Source organism: Micromys minutus (genome assembly GCF_963924665.1).
Source record: "Micromys minutus genome assembly, chromosome: 5".
In the NCBI taxonomy this organism is placed as follows: Eukaryota; Metazoa; Chordata; class Mammalia; order Rodentia; family Muridae; genus Micromys; species Micromys minutus.
This window is the reverse complement of record NC_137974.1, coordinates 12,874,271-12,893,283: the sequence shown is the minus strand read 5'-3', so window position 1 is coordinate 12,893,283 and position 19,013 is coordinate 12,874,271. Positions and strand designations below refer to the sequence as shown.

Sequence of the window (19,013 nt, the reverse complement as noted above, 5' to 3'; positions counted from 1 at the left end):
TCCTAATTATCAACACATTTTGACCTGCGTTATTTTAGGTTTTTTAATAGTAAAATAATGTGTGATAAAATTTATATGCAACCTATGATAAAATTTATATGAAATCTAATTCTTCAAAGGTCACATTTTAAATCAATCTGATTAGAACATAATGGGAAATGGGCCGGAGTAAGATGTACAATCATGTACCATGGAACAGTAATTTTTAATGGAAAATTTAGTGTGAAAGAAAAGATTTTGAAGGGAGATTCTTCATATAATTTTGCTGCTATTTTTGAAACTTTGAACATTTAAAAAGAATAAAGTGAAGACATAATTTCAAAAGACTTTTTCAGTTCATGGTTCTTGGCTGCACGAAAGTTTTGTCATCTTTGACTTAATTCTGACATAAAGCCCGTATAAAATGCAGCGTATGCTGTGTTAGCAATCACGGGCGCTTTTGAACAGTATTAATCTTCTCATGGAAAACATGGAGTGTTACTCTACATGTCTAGGAAGTGAGGTTAAACAGACTTCTAGCGACAGAATATGTGGCTCACAGGTATTGGTGATCTTAATTATCTGCCCCTATGACTCAGAGTTGCATGTTATCCAGGGTGTGGTGGGAGGATCTGGTCTTGCAGTGAGGATGTGTGCTCTGCTGTGTGTTTGTGTTACTGCTGGGGGCTTCGCTGTGCTGTGCACTCTGAGGTCTGTGCCAGGGACTGTGCAGGGAGGCAGTCACCACCCCTGTCACTCTTCTCGGTCCTCTTCAGTACCCGGCCCTCATCTATTATAACCTCAGGCTGGGGCATGATAAAGCTAGGTGCAAAGCTGTATCACCATTGCAAGCTCTGTGTACGTCAGGGACTGACATGTTAATGTTGCACAGAGGTGTTGCCTGCACAGGAATGCAATGGTGCTTTGTGTAGAATCTTTATTCCCACTAAATGACCAGTCTGTTTCGTTCATGTTCTTCTATAATGGACCTTTCTTATTGTTGTCTTAGTTTTTTTCACATTCTGATAACAAAATATCGGGAGCTCTGTGATTGATAAAGACAGGTAGCAGAATTCTTTAGAGTCAAGAGAGTCTCACCAACCTCTGCCTGGCTCTTTAAAGGACATTTTGGTGAATGGGACCAAGACACAAGTGTGTGAGCATGGGGCAGCTTGCATGGAGAGTCAGGGATCCAGAGAAAGATGTGAAAGGGGGACATTTGGCTCTCGGAGTAATCTTCACAGGAAGGAGCAGGGCTTAGAAATGTCCTCTCATCCCTTCTGATCACAGAATATCTGACTTAGCAGCCTCACCTGTTGAGGGTTGGGTTCCTCTTAGTGCACTGGGGACTTGAACCACACTAACTGCTGTGTTATAGCACTTAAGTAAATCATTTTCCTACTTTGCCACTGATTAGATGCACACAGCTGTTTAGCTGTTGATATTACTATTTTTTGTCCTTCGTATGTCATTTCTTTGGCTAAGTAGACTTCTATCATACTAACATGAAGTATTTCCAACTTACACGTTTTACCTCCCTTGTTTTCTGTGAAAACTCCTCTTTAATCCTCTGTTTATATTCTCAGTGTACATCCCATCCTTTGGCTCCAAAGCTGTGAGGATGAGGAAATCCAAAGGGGAAATTAGTTTATGCTTTTTTAGTCTCTGAGGGAAAACTGAAGTTGGTATAGTAGTTATTTGTTGCAGTAAATATTAAAAACTGAGGGCTTATCCCTTTTCGACCCCCTCCCCCCACCAGGCCTCACTTTGCAGACACTGCTCTAGTTTGGAGCCTCGCACACAGACACTGTCACTTGGTCCACAAGCTATACTGTCCATGAGAGTCCCTTCCCAGGTGGTTCACTCTGCCTGCCCTGGTGCTTCTGCCCCGGCGTGTTTCTTTAACCCACTGCCCTGCACAAACATGACTCTAAGGCCTGATAGCTTTTCATACAGGTTTATATATTACAGTCTCAATTCACAAACCCTCTACACAGTAAAATTAAATCCAATAGATAAAGATACAAACTGCCCTTCTATAAGAGATAAAAGCCCCATAAAATCCCTTAAAAATAATCAATTCTACCTAATGCAAATTATAGCCACCAGGATCCAGGTCTGATTTTTATAGCTCCATCTTGTTCTCACCTCAGTCCCTGTTCCTCTTTTGTTTTCCTACCTTTCCACTGTCCAATCATGTATCACCTTAGCATCAGTCCACAGTTAGTAAAGTTTATTTTTATTGTGATACTTAGTGTACTCCAGTAAGAAGACCATGGGTGTAGAAGTCATGGCTCTTCTGCTCTCTTTCCCTCACTGTGGAGATGAGGGCTACTCTTTTGAGGAGACAGGTGAAGCTGAAGGCTGCGCCATGCCATCCTCACAGTTTTCACTGGATGTTACTTAAAGCTTTTGCTGCCTTTCCTTGGCTTTTTCTTCACAATACACTAGGACATGTTTCAGCATTTGAGCGGGCACTGATAAGGACCAAACTTTACAAATTAGATAGAACCTGCCCTTCTCTTAGAAATGACGAAAATAAAACAGAGATTCTCCCGAAGAAAGGTAGATGATTGTAATTTAGTAAAATTAAGCAGTGTCACACCATTATTAATAGATTTTATCCATCTGATTTTGCACAGTATAAAATAAGGTATTCTGTGCTGGGAAGGTGAATTTAGTGGTCATTTAGCCCCTAGGAAACCCACTGCAATGGAATAACTGTTGGGAAGGAGATGCTGCATCTTCATTCTGGGTTTCTCCTCTCCATGTTTTTATGTCCAGTTGTCTCTTAGATGTGACCCTATGCAGAAGGAAGCATGTTCAAAACTGGCCTACTTCAAACCTGTACCTCATTTGCCAGCAAGTAAATTAAGAGTATCTCTCTTCTCTGTACAGAAATGTGATCCCTACATTTATACACAGGAATGTATTGTCACAAAAGATGTTTACTGAGCATCAGCGTGGTGCCCAGGCTTTGTGTTTGGTTCATGCACTGGGAGATCAGTCGTTCCTCAGTACTCTTAGAATAAAGCTCAGACACCTTAGGTTGGCTTTAAAGATCTTGGATAATTATAGTCTTCATTTATTTTTGGTGTTATTTAGTTTACCTGATATCCTGTGCTCATATGATTTTTTTTTTTTTTTTGTCTTTCACACATTTAAATCATTCCTTCTATTTTCTTCATTTGCCCCCTCCCCAACCTCGATTTTCCTGTCAAGCTTCAAGTTACTTACCCCATTATCTCATGAAGGGCATACTTGACTTGCATGCCTTAGTTTAGTCTTCTTTTCCCATGTGGGTCCTACTGGAAAATTTCCTTCCCTTTCCTTTCCTTTTCCTTCTTTCTCCTTTTTCCTTTTTTCTTTTCCCCTTTTCCTTTCATTCCAGGGTTTCTTTGTGTAGCCCTGGCAATCATGAACTCATGTAATAAACCGTGCTTGCCCCTTACTGACAGAGACCCATCTGCCAGTACCTCTTGAGTGCTGGGATTAAAGGCTTGCATTCCCACAGTCTATTTTTCTAAACCCCATCTAAAGTAAGCTTATCAACTGCTAGTACTATGTTTCCATTCCTTTATTCACCGGACTAACTGTATACACTCACACACCTCACACTGTTGCTCGCCACAGCATAACTGTTTCCCAGTAATTCTCATCTCAGTCTTGGACTAAGAGCCACTGGCACATCCCTGAAGCAGTGTACATCCTGGGTCTTAGGAGATAGCATTTTCTTTTTATCACTGCATGATTCAAAACACATATATGTTAACTTGGATGGAAACAGTTCATTTTCTGCCATTTTGCCTTTGAAGACCTTACTGATTCTAACATAAATCTCTCCTTTGTCTTACAGAGAAAAGGAATACAAATGATTTTGATGAGAAGAAAATTATTAAGAAGAAAATGAAGGAACTCAAATTTCTAGATCCCAAAATTGCTCAGAACCTTTGTAAGTATCACATTTGAATATCATTCTGAGGTATCAATATACTGAGGATCATTTCTTGAAATCTGCTCATTTTATGTCCTGTTTTTCATCATTTTAATACCTTAGCTTGAATTCCAAATTCAAATATAAGTCTCCTTCATACAAATTGTGAGATTAAAATTTTGAAAAGATTAATATATACTAGAAAATAAGAAAAGGATTTAAGATGAAATTCTGCTTCCTATAGTGCCAAAGGAAAGTTATTTTTATTTTCAGGTATTAAAGACAAGGAATTCAGGTGATGACATCACACTTTGGAATTTGTAATCTGTCTATTCTTTTATTCCTCTGAATATTACTTGTGACACCTGATCATGCAGGACAGCAGTTAGAATACTAATGGAAATAAGTGTGAGCAGTAAGATGAATTCCATTATCCCACCTGAGCAGCTCAAAGCCTTTTCTTCAAAAGCTCTGATGGAAATATTTTAGATTTAATTACTGTTGCAAGAGCTAAATACGCAGTGCTCAATTGTCTTCCTGGCTGAATTATTATGAAAGAAGGGAATCATTTTGTTCCTAATTCATTTCTTACTGCATCTTAAATGCATCAAGGAGATTTTTGCTTTGAGCTGAGAGATAGTCTAACCTGTGCATATTACTTTCTGGTGATGCAAGATCAGTATAAGGTGAAGGATCTAGAGGAATGAGGAGTGTTAACATGGCTTTTCCTCAGCTTCTCAGTTGTTACACCCCTTGAGTGAGCTGGTAGCAAATATTGAAACCTCTCTAGCCAGAGGATCATGTATATCCATTGATTAAGGATGGTTATATGAGAGGAATGTAAACAAAAGGCATACTTGACAGGCCTCTGAATGGGTCAGAAATGACCTTCTATACTCACTGTGGCAGAGTGACCCTTTCCACAGTATAAGCCAGAGTTAGGTCCTTATGGGTTATGGTGACAGTGCTATTGGCTGATGATACTCAGTCTGCTTTTCCTGAGCATAGACTGATTGGACATCTCTGCCTCTTTTACATTGGTATCATCTAGTGACATCCTTGTGCCAGTGAACATGTAAGTGGAGCTGATATCACTTCAGGGCTTAAACATTTACTTGGTTCTTTAGTCTCTTTCAGAGTTGTCCATCCTTTTAATAAGATGACTACATTATACAGCCCAGCTTCTCTGGTGTAGGATGTGGATATTTAGGGATATCCACAGTTAGAAGTTATATTTTTGTGCATGCATACTACCTTACTGAAGTTTTGGGTTTTATATAAGGTATGTGTATATCATATAACCTCAGAAAAGTAATTTTGTTTTAAAAACTATCGGTAGGTATCCTTTATTAAAATTGTTAAAGTTGACTTAAAACAACCCTTGTTTCCAAAGGAAGTTTTTTAATACTGTACCTTCTGAATTGATCAGAAGCTATGATAGTTTCCTCAAAGTTGGATAATGGACTTCTTGGGCAGGGTTGTTTATTTGTTTGTAAATTATAGATCATGCACTTAAGTGCCATGTGCTCAGTGGTCGTCAGCCACCTGTCGCAGTCATTATTGCCTTCTATCTATGCAAGGTCCATGCTTCTTATTTCACTTTTAATACAACCCGCCAGAGAACTATCACCATTGGCATCATAGGTAGGGGGCCCAGTAGGTTTAGAGATAAAAATCTTGAAATAGTAGGTTCCTTCTGACAATAGCTAATAGCCCCCCACCCTGTGTGTGTGTGTGTGTGTGTGTGTGTGTGTGTATGTGTGTGTGTGTGTGTATGTATACATACATATATATATAACATTCAAGGATTTTGTTCCTGGTGGTTGCTCTAGGTAGAAGGTATTTATTCTAAGTCATTTAACATATTTGGGTGTAATCCCTTATATGATTTTTGTCGCCCTTTCAGATTATATCTGCATTTGTGGATTTAAACACTACAGTGCTTTACAATCCTCTAATAGCTACAAAAGATTAGCTGTGGTCAGAGTTTATATATGTGTGTGTGTGTGTGTGTGTGTGTGTGTGTGTGTGTGTGTGTGGAGAGAGAGAGAGAGAGAGAGAGAGAGAGAGAGAGAGAGAGAGAGAGAGAGAGAGAGAGAGAGCGAGCGAGCACAGACCTGAGTATTGAACTCCAAGCGGAGGGTGGTCTACACTGTGATGGTTGGTTTTGGGTGAAGCAGCTTGAGTGAAGGCAGAGTTGGCAATAGAATGCTCACACTGGCTTGGAGAGCTTCCCTTCCAAATAAATATTACCAAAGAGCAGAGTGGTAAATCTAGGAAACATAACTGTTCATCTTTGATCCATGCGGTCCAACTTGGAGAAAAGATCTAAAAGCCACCATTTAGTTACCTACCTTGTTTAAAGGTGACTCTATTCCTTTGTGTTGAGTTGATGATGGTTTTGGCAATGACTACAGGCCCAGATTCAGGGATAGAATTCCAGAATCAAGAGAAGTCTCAAGAGTTTAAAAAGATTTGTATAAGTTTTGTTAGATTATTTTAAAATAGGAATTAAAGCTGTGTCTTAGGGTTTCCATTGCTGTGAAGAGATATCATGACCAAAGCAACTCTTATGATTGGAGATAGCTTACAGATTCAGAAGTTCATCAAGGCAGGAAACATGGCAGCATCCAGGCAGGCATGATGCTGGGCAAGGAGCTGAGAATTCAATATTTTGATAGGAATGCAGCCAGAAGTTTGTCTTCCAGGACTCCAGGAGAAATGTCTCAGAGCCTACCCCCACAGTGATACACTTCCTTCAACAAGACCATACCCTCTCCAACAAGCTGCACTTCCTCATAGTGCCACTTCCTGTGCTAAGCCTATTCAAACCAGCACAAGCTGTAAAGGATTCTCCGGAGTCCACAAATTAATGCAATTTATAATTTATAAATAGCCTTAGTGAGCTTGCACATAGCTACTTGCAAAGGCTGAGTAGTGTACTTATCTGAGCCCTGGACTACAGTTGTTCGTCCTGTAAGGTGCCCCCAAATGATAACATTACTTTTCTGGCACTTCTTGGATTCCTCAACTGATTTTTTTCTTATGTGAATCTTAGTAACTTCTAATTATTTTTTAAAAAGAAACTTTCATAACGTCTTTTTTTAAGTTGTGTTCAGGCATTAGGTTCTTTTCAGGAGTCCTATGTCACTAACCTTAAGTTCATTATAGCACCTCTATGTTAGTTTGATCTTCATGAGTGAATTAAAAGGGCTTCTAGAACTCACTGAAGGTGTATAGTTTAGGATTATGCATCATGTCAAAATAATTGATAAAAACCAGGCCTGCCTGGAAAAGATGATTGGCCTGAATCCAGAGGAACCCATACTTGAGGTTTCCAGATTTCCTCTCTGGAGAGTTGCCCACACAGAGTATTGCTAAGAAGGGAAACCCCCTTGGTGTTTTGAGATTTTACTGGAAGTCTTACTATAGTTTATCACTACATTGCTGGCCTTAGTTTCCAGTTGTTTTACAAAGAGAGCTTATTGAAGTGCTCAAAACCTACATTATAAATAATATTGCTAAGCTGAACTCTTTAGTGTGGCCCAATATCTTCAAGTACCAATAATTCCCTTCATTTAACAACCATGACCAATATGCTTAGAGATTACTTCTCAGGAGGATAGGATAAGGAACAGGACCTTCGATGTCCCATGCTTAAGGCTAACCACATATATCTTTCAGTATCTAGTGCCCAATGTGTTTTCTATTTCTACTATCCACTTAAGGTGACGCTAACCATCTTGTTATGATGTGTACCAATTATAGTTAGGAGTGGCTTATAAAATATATGATGGTTTTTAATGCTTAATACCCATGGCTAAGGAAAAGGTTGATACTCCTTTACAGGCTTATTATTTATAACCACCTTCAACTCTCTCTGACCCCCCATGTGAATTAACTTCCTCTTCCTGAGCACCAACACTGAAGCACTGATTCTCCTTTTTATACTTGTGACTTGTTCCATGTACCTGCTCTAAAACAGTAAGTGTGGTATCACCTACTGCCGAATTTTATATCCACGTTAGCATTCAGATTCGGCAGCGGAAGATTTCATTGAGTGACTGTTCTGTTTGAGTCATTGGGTAACACTGGGACACCCAGGCAGTTTTGTAAACGCTGTCCTGTGGGACTTTCACCAGGGTACCGCCAATCCAGAGTCACTGTGGATAGTTGTGATGGAGACTGCATGGCTGCTGGGAACCCCGGATTACATATTGATGTTCAGAGACCATGCCATCTTACTCTTCCCAGTCGTACGTCAACCTGACTATTTACAGATGCATCAGTGCCTACTGTTGTGATCTTCAGACTTGGAGCATTTCCTTCTCAGACATTATTTGCCTTTGTGCTTTATTTTTATATTCTTACTGAGCTTTTTAGATAGCCTCACCCATCCGAGGTTTAACATGATAGTTTGCCATCTCTCTGTTCTATTTGTAATGCATTTCATGTGTATTACATGCATACAAATATATAGGTATTTCAAGTTACCATTTCCTCTTCATAGTGATATCTGATGGTTTCAGTGTCAGTAACTCAATTCCCAAATATTTTGTAATTTTCTTTACATCATCTTTCTATTTAGTATAATTTTGATTTTTCTTTTTTTCTCCATACCCAACATTTTTCGATTTCTTTTAATTGACTCACATTTTTGTTTTCTTTCTGGCATATCTTTTTTTATAAACTTTTGAAGTGCTTTCAAGATTAAAACTAACATTTTAAATAATTTCGATATAATTAGATAATTTCGATAATTCAGTACTGTCTCTTTCTATTAATGTCTGCAACATAAAGCTACTTTTTCTGAATTCTCAAATTCTGTTAGAGTGATTCTTTGATCTTTTTCCCTATAACGGTCTACCTTTCTCTGTTAACATCGATTCTATAGACTGTTTCTCCGACAGAATTTACTGTTTCTCAGAAGGTATTTGTAATGCCGAGCTTCCCTTAATCTCACTGAGGTATTTATAATTGAGGCAGGTTTTAACAACTTACTGTGTCCATTTACTTGCTTTGGAAGATTCCTGTCACTCTTTCCCCTTCATTTTAAGTGATTCCTTCTGCAATTCTCTTGCCTTTCCTTTCTGACTTTGCAGTTTTCTAATTGGTTTTGTAGTTGTTTGTTAAGTTGAACTCTGACTAAAGCTTATCTCCCTCCTCCATCTTTGCTGCTGCCCCTCTCAAGTTCCCGATCCCTCAAGCTTCTCTCAGCTTACTAGAGGCGAGTTCGTTTCCACGGTCTGTCCCTCTGTCCTCAGGAGGTTCTTCTCCAGCCAGAGATGAACTTATTTGATATGTAGTTTTATTAGTTAGTGTTGCCACTAACTCATTTTCAGTTATTCCATGAGAAGTTGGTTTTTTTTTTTTGAGACGGTAAACTATTAAAACTTATCTAGAATTAGATTAAGGAGAAGCCTCAGAAATATCAATACGTCTGAGAAACAACTTGTAGTAGAGAAACAATCTATGGAACCAATAGTTAACAGAAAATGTTAAAATGTTAAAGGGGAAAGAAATCAAACAATTACTCTGATACATATTTTGAACTAAAACTAAACCAGGTGTACATCCAGCACTTTATAATGGCTGCATTGTATTCTTACCACACAGTTGTTTAGCATCCTTTCCTGACCATGTGGTTTACATAGTCTCCTGCTTGCTATATAATACTGGTGCCGTTATCCCTTTTAATTCCATAAATAGCTGTGTCTTTCGGACTTTTTTGTTCCTGCTTTTAGAATATTGATAATAAGTATCTATATCTTGTGACTCTTGGAGTGAACAATATGCAGATAACTCTGGTAGTGAGCACACAGAATATGCCCTTGTTCTCAGGACTGAGAAAGGGTTGAAAACAAACACAGTGTATGGATTTAGAGTTCTGTGAGTCATAGCGTGTTTCTATGTAGCTGTTTCCAGGCCTAAGTCAAGTCTAGTCATCAAAACCCTGAAAAACAATGTGCGATCAGGATCAAGTCATGAGTGTGTTCAACCAAAAATCTGGTGAGCTCAAGCTGCCGTCAAACTAGCCATTGCTCCTTTCTGCTCCTGAGAGCTAAGAGTGAAGGCATGGACCACCACAGCCTGCTAAGAAATGACATTAATGTGAAATGTGATGATATGGCAGTAGAATGGTCTGGGGACGGGGTGCCCTGGCAAATGCAGTGTATCTAAGGCACAGCACGTAACAGCATAGCATAAATATTAAAATCTTTCCTTGAAAATTAGTATGTTAGATAACCATGCATCTACTAATAAATATAAAGTAAAACCCAGGTAGCATTGGGAATTTACAGTACCATGTTATCATCCCATATCTGTGTAGTTAATTCATTCTATAACTTTATTCAATGTTTAAGAGTTAGGTGAATCCAAATCTATTTCTCTAACATTTGTTATACAGCATGTCTGACTAGCGTTTTGCTAATAGTACTTGTAACGTCATTGCATTAATGGCATTGCTGTTTTCCTAAGGGTTTCCTTATATATATGTGTGTATATGTGTGTATGTATGTATATGTGTGTGCCTCTATATAATGTATTAATAAGCTCTGCTCCACAGCAGTTGTATAGCATATGTAATACTCTGATTGTTTGTAGATTGAAGTACTTCTCAGATCCTTTTATATTACCTTATGCATTATGTTCCTTTTTCCCCCTCTCAGCAATCTTCTTGAGCTCCTTCCGGGTGCCGTATGAGAAAATCAGGACGATGATATTAGAAGTGGATGAAACGCAGTTGTCAGAGTCTATGATTCAGGTAAACAAGCAGTCACAGTTTAAATTCCAATATTTCATTGCAAACTTCTCATTAAATAGTAATCTGTAAGTGAAGCAAAATTCTTAGCCCAAATCGTTGAACTGGAAAATCATTGCTGCATAATTAGTTTGCGTATAACTTCTGCATTGCCAGGAGATAAAACTCTGCCTCTTCTCTTAACTGCAAACTAAATATAATGCTATCAAAATGATTGCATTTGAATTATTTTAAATGACTCTTTCTGAAGGCAAATTGTTTAATTTTACATACATGTTTTTGTTAGAGTTAAGAATAGTGGTATGTGAACTTAAGTTTGTTTTGTCTCCGTTGTCAGCTGTGTTTCCTTTGGCTTATAGTATGAAAGCATTGTTTAATAAAAGTGAGTGAAGGAACTTTGTTTCCTTTTATTCCCAGTGCAATTCTTCCTGACATCTCTTTGCCTGGAGAGGACCTAGAGCTCTCTTGAAAGGTCTTCCCACAGTTCCTCATTCCATTCCTTCTCCCTATCCCAAGAGGATGTCCTCATCCCAGAACTTCCCATCCCCAGGCCCCACCCTACCAGGCCTCCTCAGGTCTCTCCAGGGTTAAGCACATCTTCTCTGACTGAAGCCAGAGCAGATGTTTCTGGGGTTTCAGACTGTGCTGCCTGGTTGGTAGCTCAAACATGCAGTACTTGGTGGAAGATCCTGAGCATCCGAAGGGACTTATGGATTCTAGACTGCAGGAGACGCAGGCATATCTGTTCTGTTCACAGGCATCCTCATCCTCCATGGCCCTTGCACATTTCCTCCCCATCAGAAAACTTACTGTTAAAGGTATCCTTAGTTTTCGTTATTAAAACATGATCCTTCTGGTTAAGTCTTATAAGTACTACATTAAAATTCCCTTCCTTCTTCTCTATTCTTTCCCTTGCCTTCAGTAGCAACTCATGATTTCTTTGATCCCCCTGAGTAACGTGCTGAAATATGTTTGGCTTTGCCTGAGATTTCTGACATTCAATTCCCAAAAGCTGAAATGTAATGGGTCATATTTATCCAGGTGAGAAAGCTGTTCCTTTGGTATAGGTTGAGTTCTCCTTTCTAAATTATAAGCTAATCAAATAAATATTCAGCAGTGCTTGATTTGAATCTATAATCACTGTGCATGGAAGAAAGGAAAATCGTCTGTTTCCAAGCTGAGCGGCCTGTTGCCTAAGGGATGTTATCTGGAAAAATGAGACTAATTCCATCACTTCATTACTCATTTCCTGTCTATAGTTTACTGATTAATGTCCCCACACGTTGAGAGTGGCACATAGTGAAGGTTTCTTCTGTTCTTGGTCTTAATCTTTAGAACTTAATAAAGCACCTTCCTGATGAAGAGCAGTTGAAGTCATTGTCCCACTTTAGAAGCGACTCTAGCAGCTTATGTGAGCCCGAGCAGTTCGCGGTTGTGGTGAGTACTTTCTTATTCCATCACGTCTGCGGAAGTTCTTGTTGTGTAAAACTAGAGAACAAATAGAACGTTCCAGCAAAATGGTTGTTCATATGAGCATGCAATGGCCATCTTGCTTCCCTTTTTCTTTTTTTTAAGCTAAAGATATTTGTGACAATTTGTTTAGATTTGAAATACTATACTAAAAATTGGAAACTAGATGAAAACCAAAGGGCTCTTGACAAGTATGTTTGTGTAAGATGAACAATGGGAGCCACAAGCTGGCTTCATATCAATTATAAAGATTTTTTAATCGATGTAATAATCCATTGTGTCTCTTTCCTCCTTGTTCAAAATTATGTCCATTTCCAAGTAGTCTCATAAAATGACAACCTATCTATAATTTATAAAATAACCATAAAAGACAGCCACACCCAAGGAATCTGGTGATGACATATCCACAGTTGGGTGTATGAGAAATTCTTTACAGGGGTGAGAAGTGGCAATAACATTAGAAAAATTGGCTAAACTTCAGAAAGTTTGCTTTAGCGTCTGTTATCCAGTGTGTATGCTTAGAAGGCTCAGGGCTTGACTGCAGTTGTGACTGGATCTGTCTGAGAAGGTAGATGAACCGAAGCAATAGGGAATCAGCAGCAATCCCTGAAGCTGTTCTGGAAGCAAGTCTCTGGACAGTATTAGGAGTCAGGGGGCTGGAACAGCAGGGCCGTTCAGCATCTCTGAGCAAGAATCTTGCCCAAGCTGTACATTCTGTAATGTGTGAATCTCATAACCAAGACACCATATCCCAGAGTGGCGGGGGGTTGGAGGAGGGAAGAGGATCCTATCTTCTGTCATTAACTCTCCGGATGACCCCATCTCCTCTCAGTTGCCTACAAGCGAATAAAGTGAATGGCATGAAGGCCAACCATGTAGCCCATTAATATGTCCAACTTCTATGAGTCTTTTATAGTCTAAAAATAAACATAGCCAAGTAAATTTTGAATTTAAAACAAAACAAAGTATGTTTGTAAATTTTCAACTTCCTTTGAAATTGTAAAGCCAGAACCATCCTCCTTATGAATAGTGTATTTGTGACTAAATGTCAATCTAGGAGTCCTAGCAAACAGCAAGGGGCCATGTCTCACTTCAGTCACCCTCTTGGGTTCATCTCTTTGTTTTGATGTTGAAATTAGAAATACTTTGTTTTTTGGAAATGAGAGAGAAAATGAATTCATTTGAACAAAACCTTTGCAAGGGTTCTCCCTAATCACTGTGTTCCTTCTTCATGGCTTTGTAAGTCATAGGTGAAAGCCTGTTGGCCTCTTCATTATCTGCACTGGTACTCAATTTTAAGAATTACTTTATTATCATTTCTTTCCTTCTCCTTTATCCTAATGTAGTTAATGATGTTTAGCTTTCCTGTAATTCTTATGATAAATGCCATTCTTTTTTACTGTTACTTAGGGTTTTCTCGATAATTTTCTTTCATGGCCAAACCTTTTAAAAAATCATGTTTTTTTATGTATTAAATAGCAGTATAACCAAATGATTTTTTAATATACAACCTTGAACTAAAAATGAGGACAATTTAGATTATGGAATCCTTTAAAAATTGACCCTTTTGAGTCGGTGTAACATTTGACCTGAGGCTAGCCAAGTCCAGTCCCTGCTATAGTAATGGACCACTGAGTGAAAAAGAGGTGAACTTTAGTAGTCATTGAGCCCTGTAGGATTCTTCTGGGATGCAGAACCTTATGCATAATCATCTCTTAAAGAGGGTTTTTTTTTTTTTTTAACATAAAAGGGAATTTATTGGTTCACATAACTAAAAAGTCCAGGTGATGTACTATTAGCTTCAGGCACAGTTGGAATAGGGGCATAAATGTGGTCATCAGAACTCAAGTCTCTTCCTCTTTTGACCCCATTTTCTGCCTGGCTCATACAACATAGCAAGGAAGGGATATTATTAAAAATCAAGATAGTTTGTGTCCTAATCTTAGATTATATTTGATATATTGTTGACAGTTCAAGTTGGCTATCATTTTCTGCCTATCTGCATGTGATGGTTTGTGTACACTTGGGCGAGGGAGTAGCACTATTAGTAGGTGTGGTCTTGTTGGAATAGGTGTGTCCCTGTGAGTATGGGCTTTAAGACCCTAATCCTAGTAGCCTGGAAGTCAGTGATCTGCTAGCAGCCTTCAAATGATGATGCAGACCTTTCAGCTCCTCCTGCACCATGCCTGCCTGGATGCTGCTGTGTTCCTGCCTTGATGATACTGGACTCAACCTCTTAACTTGTAAGCCAGCTCCAATTAAATATTGTTCTTTATAAGATTTGCCTTGGTCATGGTATCTGTTTACAGCAGTAAAACCCTACCGAAGACACTGAGTATTTGTCATATTGTAAGCTCTTTCCATTAAATTTGTTTTTGTATCTTTTTCCAGTGACTCACTCACCTTCCCTACCCATAAAGCGTTGAACAATTTGTACAACTTAGGGAGTAAAGGAACAATTTCCTCATTCTTACTGCCATGTGATTTTTTTCATTTTGGAACTTTTCAGCTTCATTTAAAAAACATTGTTATAAAGGCATTTATAAAATACTTATAAATAAACATCACATAACATACAACACACACACACACACACACACACACATTGCCTAAGTATACACATCTCAGTGACCTTCTATCCACTTTAGTAGTTTAGAATGGATGCTCTGTAGCCTTCCATTAGATTTTACATTGCTACGCGTTTTGTTTTGTTTCTTTCCCCATTTGCTGTGACAAAACTCTTGATAACAGCATGTGTTCCTTGAGGATCACAGATAGAACATGCAGTCCACCACCATGGTGGGAAGTCATTTTAGGAAAGCATGGCAAGGAAAGCTAAGCTCTCGCTGTGTTCTCAGGCAGGACGCTGGGGTGGTCCTGCATAAGAGCAAGTGGGACAGGCAAGCTGGGTTCTTCCTTTTGTTCAGTTTCAGACCCACCCATGGAGGAGTGTGGCTCCTGCTCACCTTTGTGTCCTCAGTTGAAAAGCTTGCTAGCATGGAGAGGGGAGAATGAGAGGAGAAAGGGACAGAGGAAGCACCTTCCTCCCTCCCTCCCTCCCTCCCTTTCTCTGCCCTTTCTTCCTTCAGTGTAGGACCAGGCATCATAGGATCATACTGCTCATCTTCAGTATCTTACTATATCCATTAAACCAGAAACTGCTCCTTGTAGACAAGTCCTCCAGTCTGTGTCCCAGGTGATTCTAGACCAGCTGTGTTCAACTATGGATCACGACCCATTTGGGGGTCAAACGGGCCTTTGTCAGCCAGAGGTCACCTAAGAGCACCACAAAACATATACTTGCATTATGATTTTTAACAGCAGCAAAATTTTAGTGAAGTAGCAATGAAAATGGTTGGGAGTCAGCAACCACAAGACGTGGAGCTGTGTTAAAAGGAGTACAGCTTAGGACTCTTGAGAGCCTCTCTTCTAGGTCCTGTCATGTTGATACCAATTTGCATGATAGTGAGAGTGGGGACCAGGACTCAAGTAGGGACTTGAACATTCCAGCCTTGGTCACATCTCATTTCGAAGTCTGATGACATGGGAGGGCTGTCCTTCCCAGTGTTTCCCATAGCATGTGGGCAGTGCTGCAGCGGGCTGCTGCTTACCCTGTTCATGACTGCTCAGTGCCTGTTCCTTACTGCTAACATCTATTCTGATGACAACCGAATTGCTTTTTCTTTTGTCTCCCTCTTTTCAGTCTGGCTCCCTCCCACAGCTACCCTCTTCACACCCAGACCCTTGTTGCTCCTCCCCCTTTTACACACCCAACCAAAGGAAAGCCTTTTTGTTTGTGGTTTGTTTATTTATTTATTCCTCCTTTTTTTAAAATTTTTATTTTCTACACTCCAGATTTTATTCCCTTCCAGGTTTACCCTCCAACTGTTCCACATCTGAACCCCCCTCCCCCAGTCTCCAGGAGGACATCTTCACTCATCCACCCTGCCAGACCTCTAAATGCCCTGGGGCCTCAAATGCTTTCCTACTGAACCCAGACCAGGCAGTCTCCTGCTCTATAGGAGTTGGTGTACTCATATCAGCTGGTGTATACAGTGTCCTTCAGCTTTCCCTAATTCACCCACAGGGGTCAGCTGCTGCTGTCCATTGGTTGGGTGTAAATATCTATATCTGACTCTCTCACCAGCTTGTTGGGTTTTTCAGAGGGCAGTCATGCTGGGTCCCTTTCTGTGAGCATTCCATACCCTCAGTGATGGTGTCAGGCCTTGGGGCCTCCCATTGAGCTGAATCCCCTTTTGAGCCTGTCCCTGGACCTTCTCCCTGGCTCTTCTCCATTTCCATCCCTGCAGTTCTTTCGGGAACAATTGTAATAATTATAATTTTGTTGTTTATAAAATTTCTATGACAATTTAAAAAATTTCTTGGTTTTCTAGACTTCAGGTTTCTAACCAGTATCTTGTCTTAAAAATATACTTGCCTTTTAATGGAACTTAAAGTACTGTTTTTGTTGTTGTTTTGTTTTTTTTTCTTATTTTTTGTATGATTTTGTTTTTTCAATGATCATTTGAGATGAGAAGTAAGCAATTAGTCAGGGTGCTCTGATGCTAGCTCTGTTTTCTGACTCCTTTATGGAGCCAGATCTTGTCTTTTTATTTGCTTTCCTATCACTGCTCTGAGTTGCAGTTCTTCTCTTGAGATGTGTGGATGGATATTCCATTTCAGATTCTCAGTCTGCTCTCCTTCTGTCCTTACCCCTCTCTCCTTCCTTTCTTCCCTTTGCAGGATGTCTCTAGCCCTCACTGACTTACCATTTGCTCTGGAGACCTATATACCTTCAGCTTGTGCTCAGTTTCCTGCTATGTCATAGGATTACCTGCTAGTATTAGTTTAAAGTCTAGTTGTGTTACTTGCTAGTGAGATTACTAGGTGTGTAATTTCATAGTTCTGATTTCATACAAACTATAAACTTCTGAAAAAATGCATTCTACTTAAATACATATACAAACATCAGATGCTGAGCATGTTCACTGAAGATACTTACATGGCACCAGCTGTACTGTACCTGCAACATGAGTCATTGACAGCAGTTAGTTGTGGACCAAAAATATATATGGGTTCTTTAATAACTCTTTGGACTTTCTAGAGTATGATACACAAATTGGCTATTAGAAGTACTGGATGCAATCTCAGTCTTTTGGGTTGACATCAAAGGTTCAGTCTATTGATATTTGAACTCTGGCTGAGTCCCATCACATTTTATATTCCTGAGCATTTGTCACTATTTAATTATAAATATTCTCCTACTTTCTGATAATGCAGATTTTCATCTCTATATTTAATTCTCACTCAAATTAGCAGAATTCTTTAATGCCAATACTACCTGTCTTTCCAATGAATAATTTTAAGTTTACTGAGAGTAGGCATTGGTATGTTACAATCCTAAGGATTTAGCTGCTCAATTGATCTTTATAGTAATCACATCTTTAAATTTTTTTTAACTAATATTTATTTACATTTCAGATGTTATCCCCCTTTCCAGTTTCCCCTCTGGGAACCCCCTGTCCCATCCTTCCTTCCCCTACTTTTATGACAGTGCTCCCCCATCCAGCCTCTCCTGTCTCCCCACCCTGGCATTCCACTACAGCGGGGCGTTCCCAGGATCAAGGGCGTCTTCATATCTTGTGCATCTTTTCTGAGCTAATTCTTCATTTGCTGCTCTGAATGGACATTGACAAAACAAGCGCTGTGGTGCCTGTGTGGCTGCTCATGTGACCTACAGTAGTAGGTAATATAGAAGCGCTGTATTGAGTGATTGTTTGGGTGCTGCTTGATTTTGAGCTCAGAACATATTTTGTAAGCATGACCAGGGTCTTTGAACTATATACCCAGTTCTTAATTTCTTAAGCTTGTTGAAGTTTAATTTGTGATTAACATATAGTAATTGTATATATTTGTAAAGTACTATGAATAGTGATGCATCCTGGGAAGTGAGCCTATCAGCAGCATAGCCTATCATAGTTTTTACTTGGAGGTAATGTCTGGAATTTATAGCTATTTTTAAAATAGGATTTCAGTATTATGACTCTTACATCCCAGAACATATTGATAATTTTACTATCTTTTTTGTTTTCTAACAGATTTTAGTTTATGAAAATACATCAAATAATCTGAATAAGCTTTAATTGAATGATGAGAAATCTTGGTTCTAGGGACATTTCAGAAGTTTTGATAACATGGCTGATCTTGTATCAGTCTGAATTGGTCTCTAATAAATAAAATAATTTTTCATGCTGTCCTTGAACGTTTCAGAGAACACTGAGGATTGCTTGATTTCCTTAATTTAAAACATTTTTTTCCAATGGACGGTTTTAGATTTGACATTAAGACACTGGGTTCTTCTTTGGATACAGTAGTGCCCTCTCTCATCAGCTTCTCTATTATTTATAGTTTAAGAGATGAAAATATGGTCCCTAGAAACGTTTGCTAAGGGGATCATTTGCTTACAGTTCTTTAGATTCTTCCTTCTCCCACCCACCCGAACTACAGCCTCTTATTAAAGGTTGAATTCATGGAGTGTAACATGACTTAGTTGTAGGAGTATATTTCTTATATTTGCTTGGCTTCTTTGATCAATAAGCCATTAGGTAAAATCACTGTGTTCACAGTGGCATGGCTTTAACTGTGTGAAAATGATTTATGTAAATATTCAACAGGATCAGAAGATTAGGTGAAGTTTGGAAAGAGACCTAAAAATTTGCATTTGAAACTTGGTATACTAGACTTCCTTTGATTAAAAACTCTGGGTTTTTGAGTATTTGTCTCCATGTTATTTAATTCTACTAATCTGCCTGCTTTTCAAAGGAATCAAACATTTAGAGGAGATTGAATCCCACAAAAGTCCTCTTT

The 19,013-nt window shown here is 39.0% G+C and overlaps 1 protein-coding gene across 1 annotated transcript in view; it reads left to right on the top strand.

Moving 5' to 3' along the window:
• The window catches only part of DIAPH3 (diaphanous related formin 3), a gene marked incomplete at both ends in the record, with an annotated part of 452,874 nt that overhangs the window by 202,643 nt on the left and 231,218 nt on the right, over nt 1-19,013 (top strand). Inside the window, 3 exons of the mRNA XM_080917022.1 lie at nt 3,836-3,931; nt 10,585-10,679; nt 12,012-12,113. Of these exons, the coding sequence (XP_080773148.1) occupies nt 3,836-3,931; nt 10,585-10,679; nt 12,012-12,113 (293 nt within the window). The remainder of the gene's footprint in view (nt 1-3,835; nt 3,932-10,584; nt 10,680-12,011; nt 12,114-19,013) is intronic.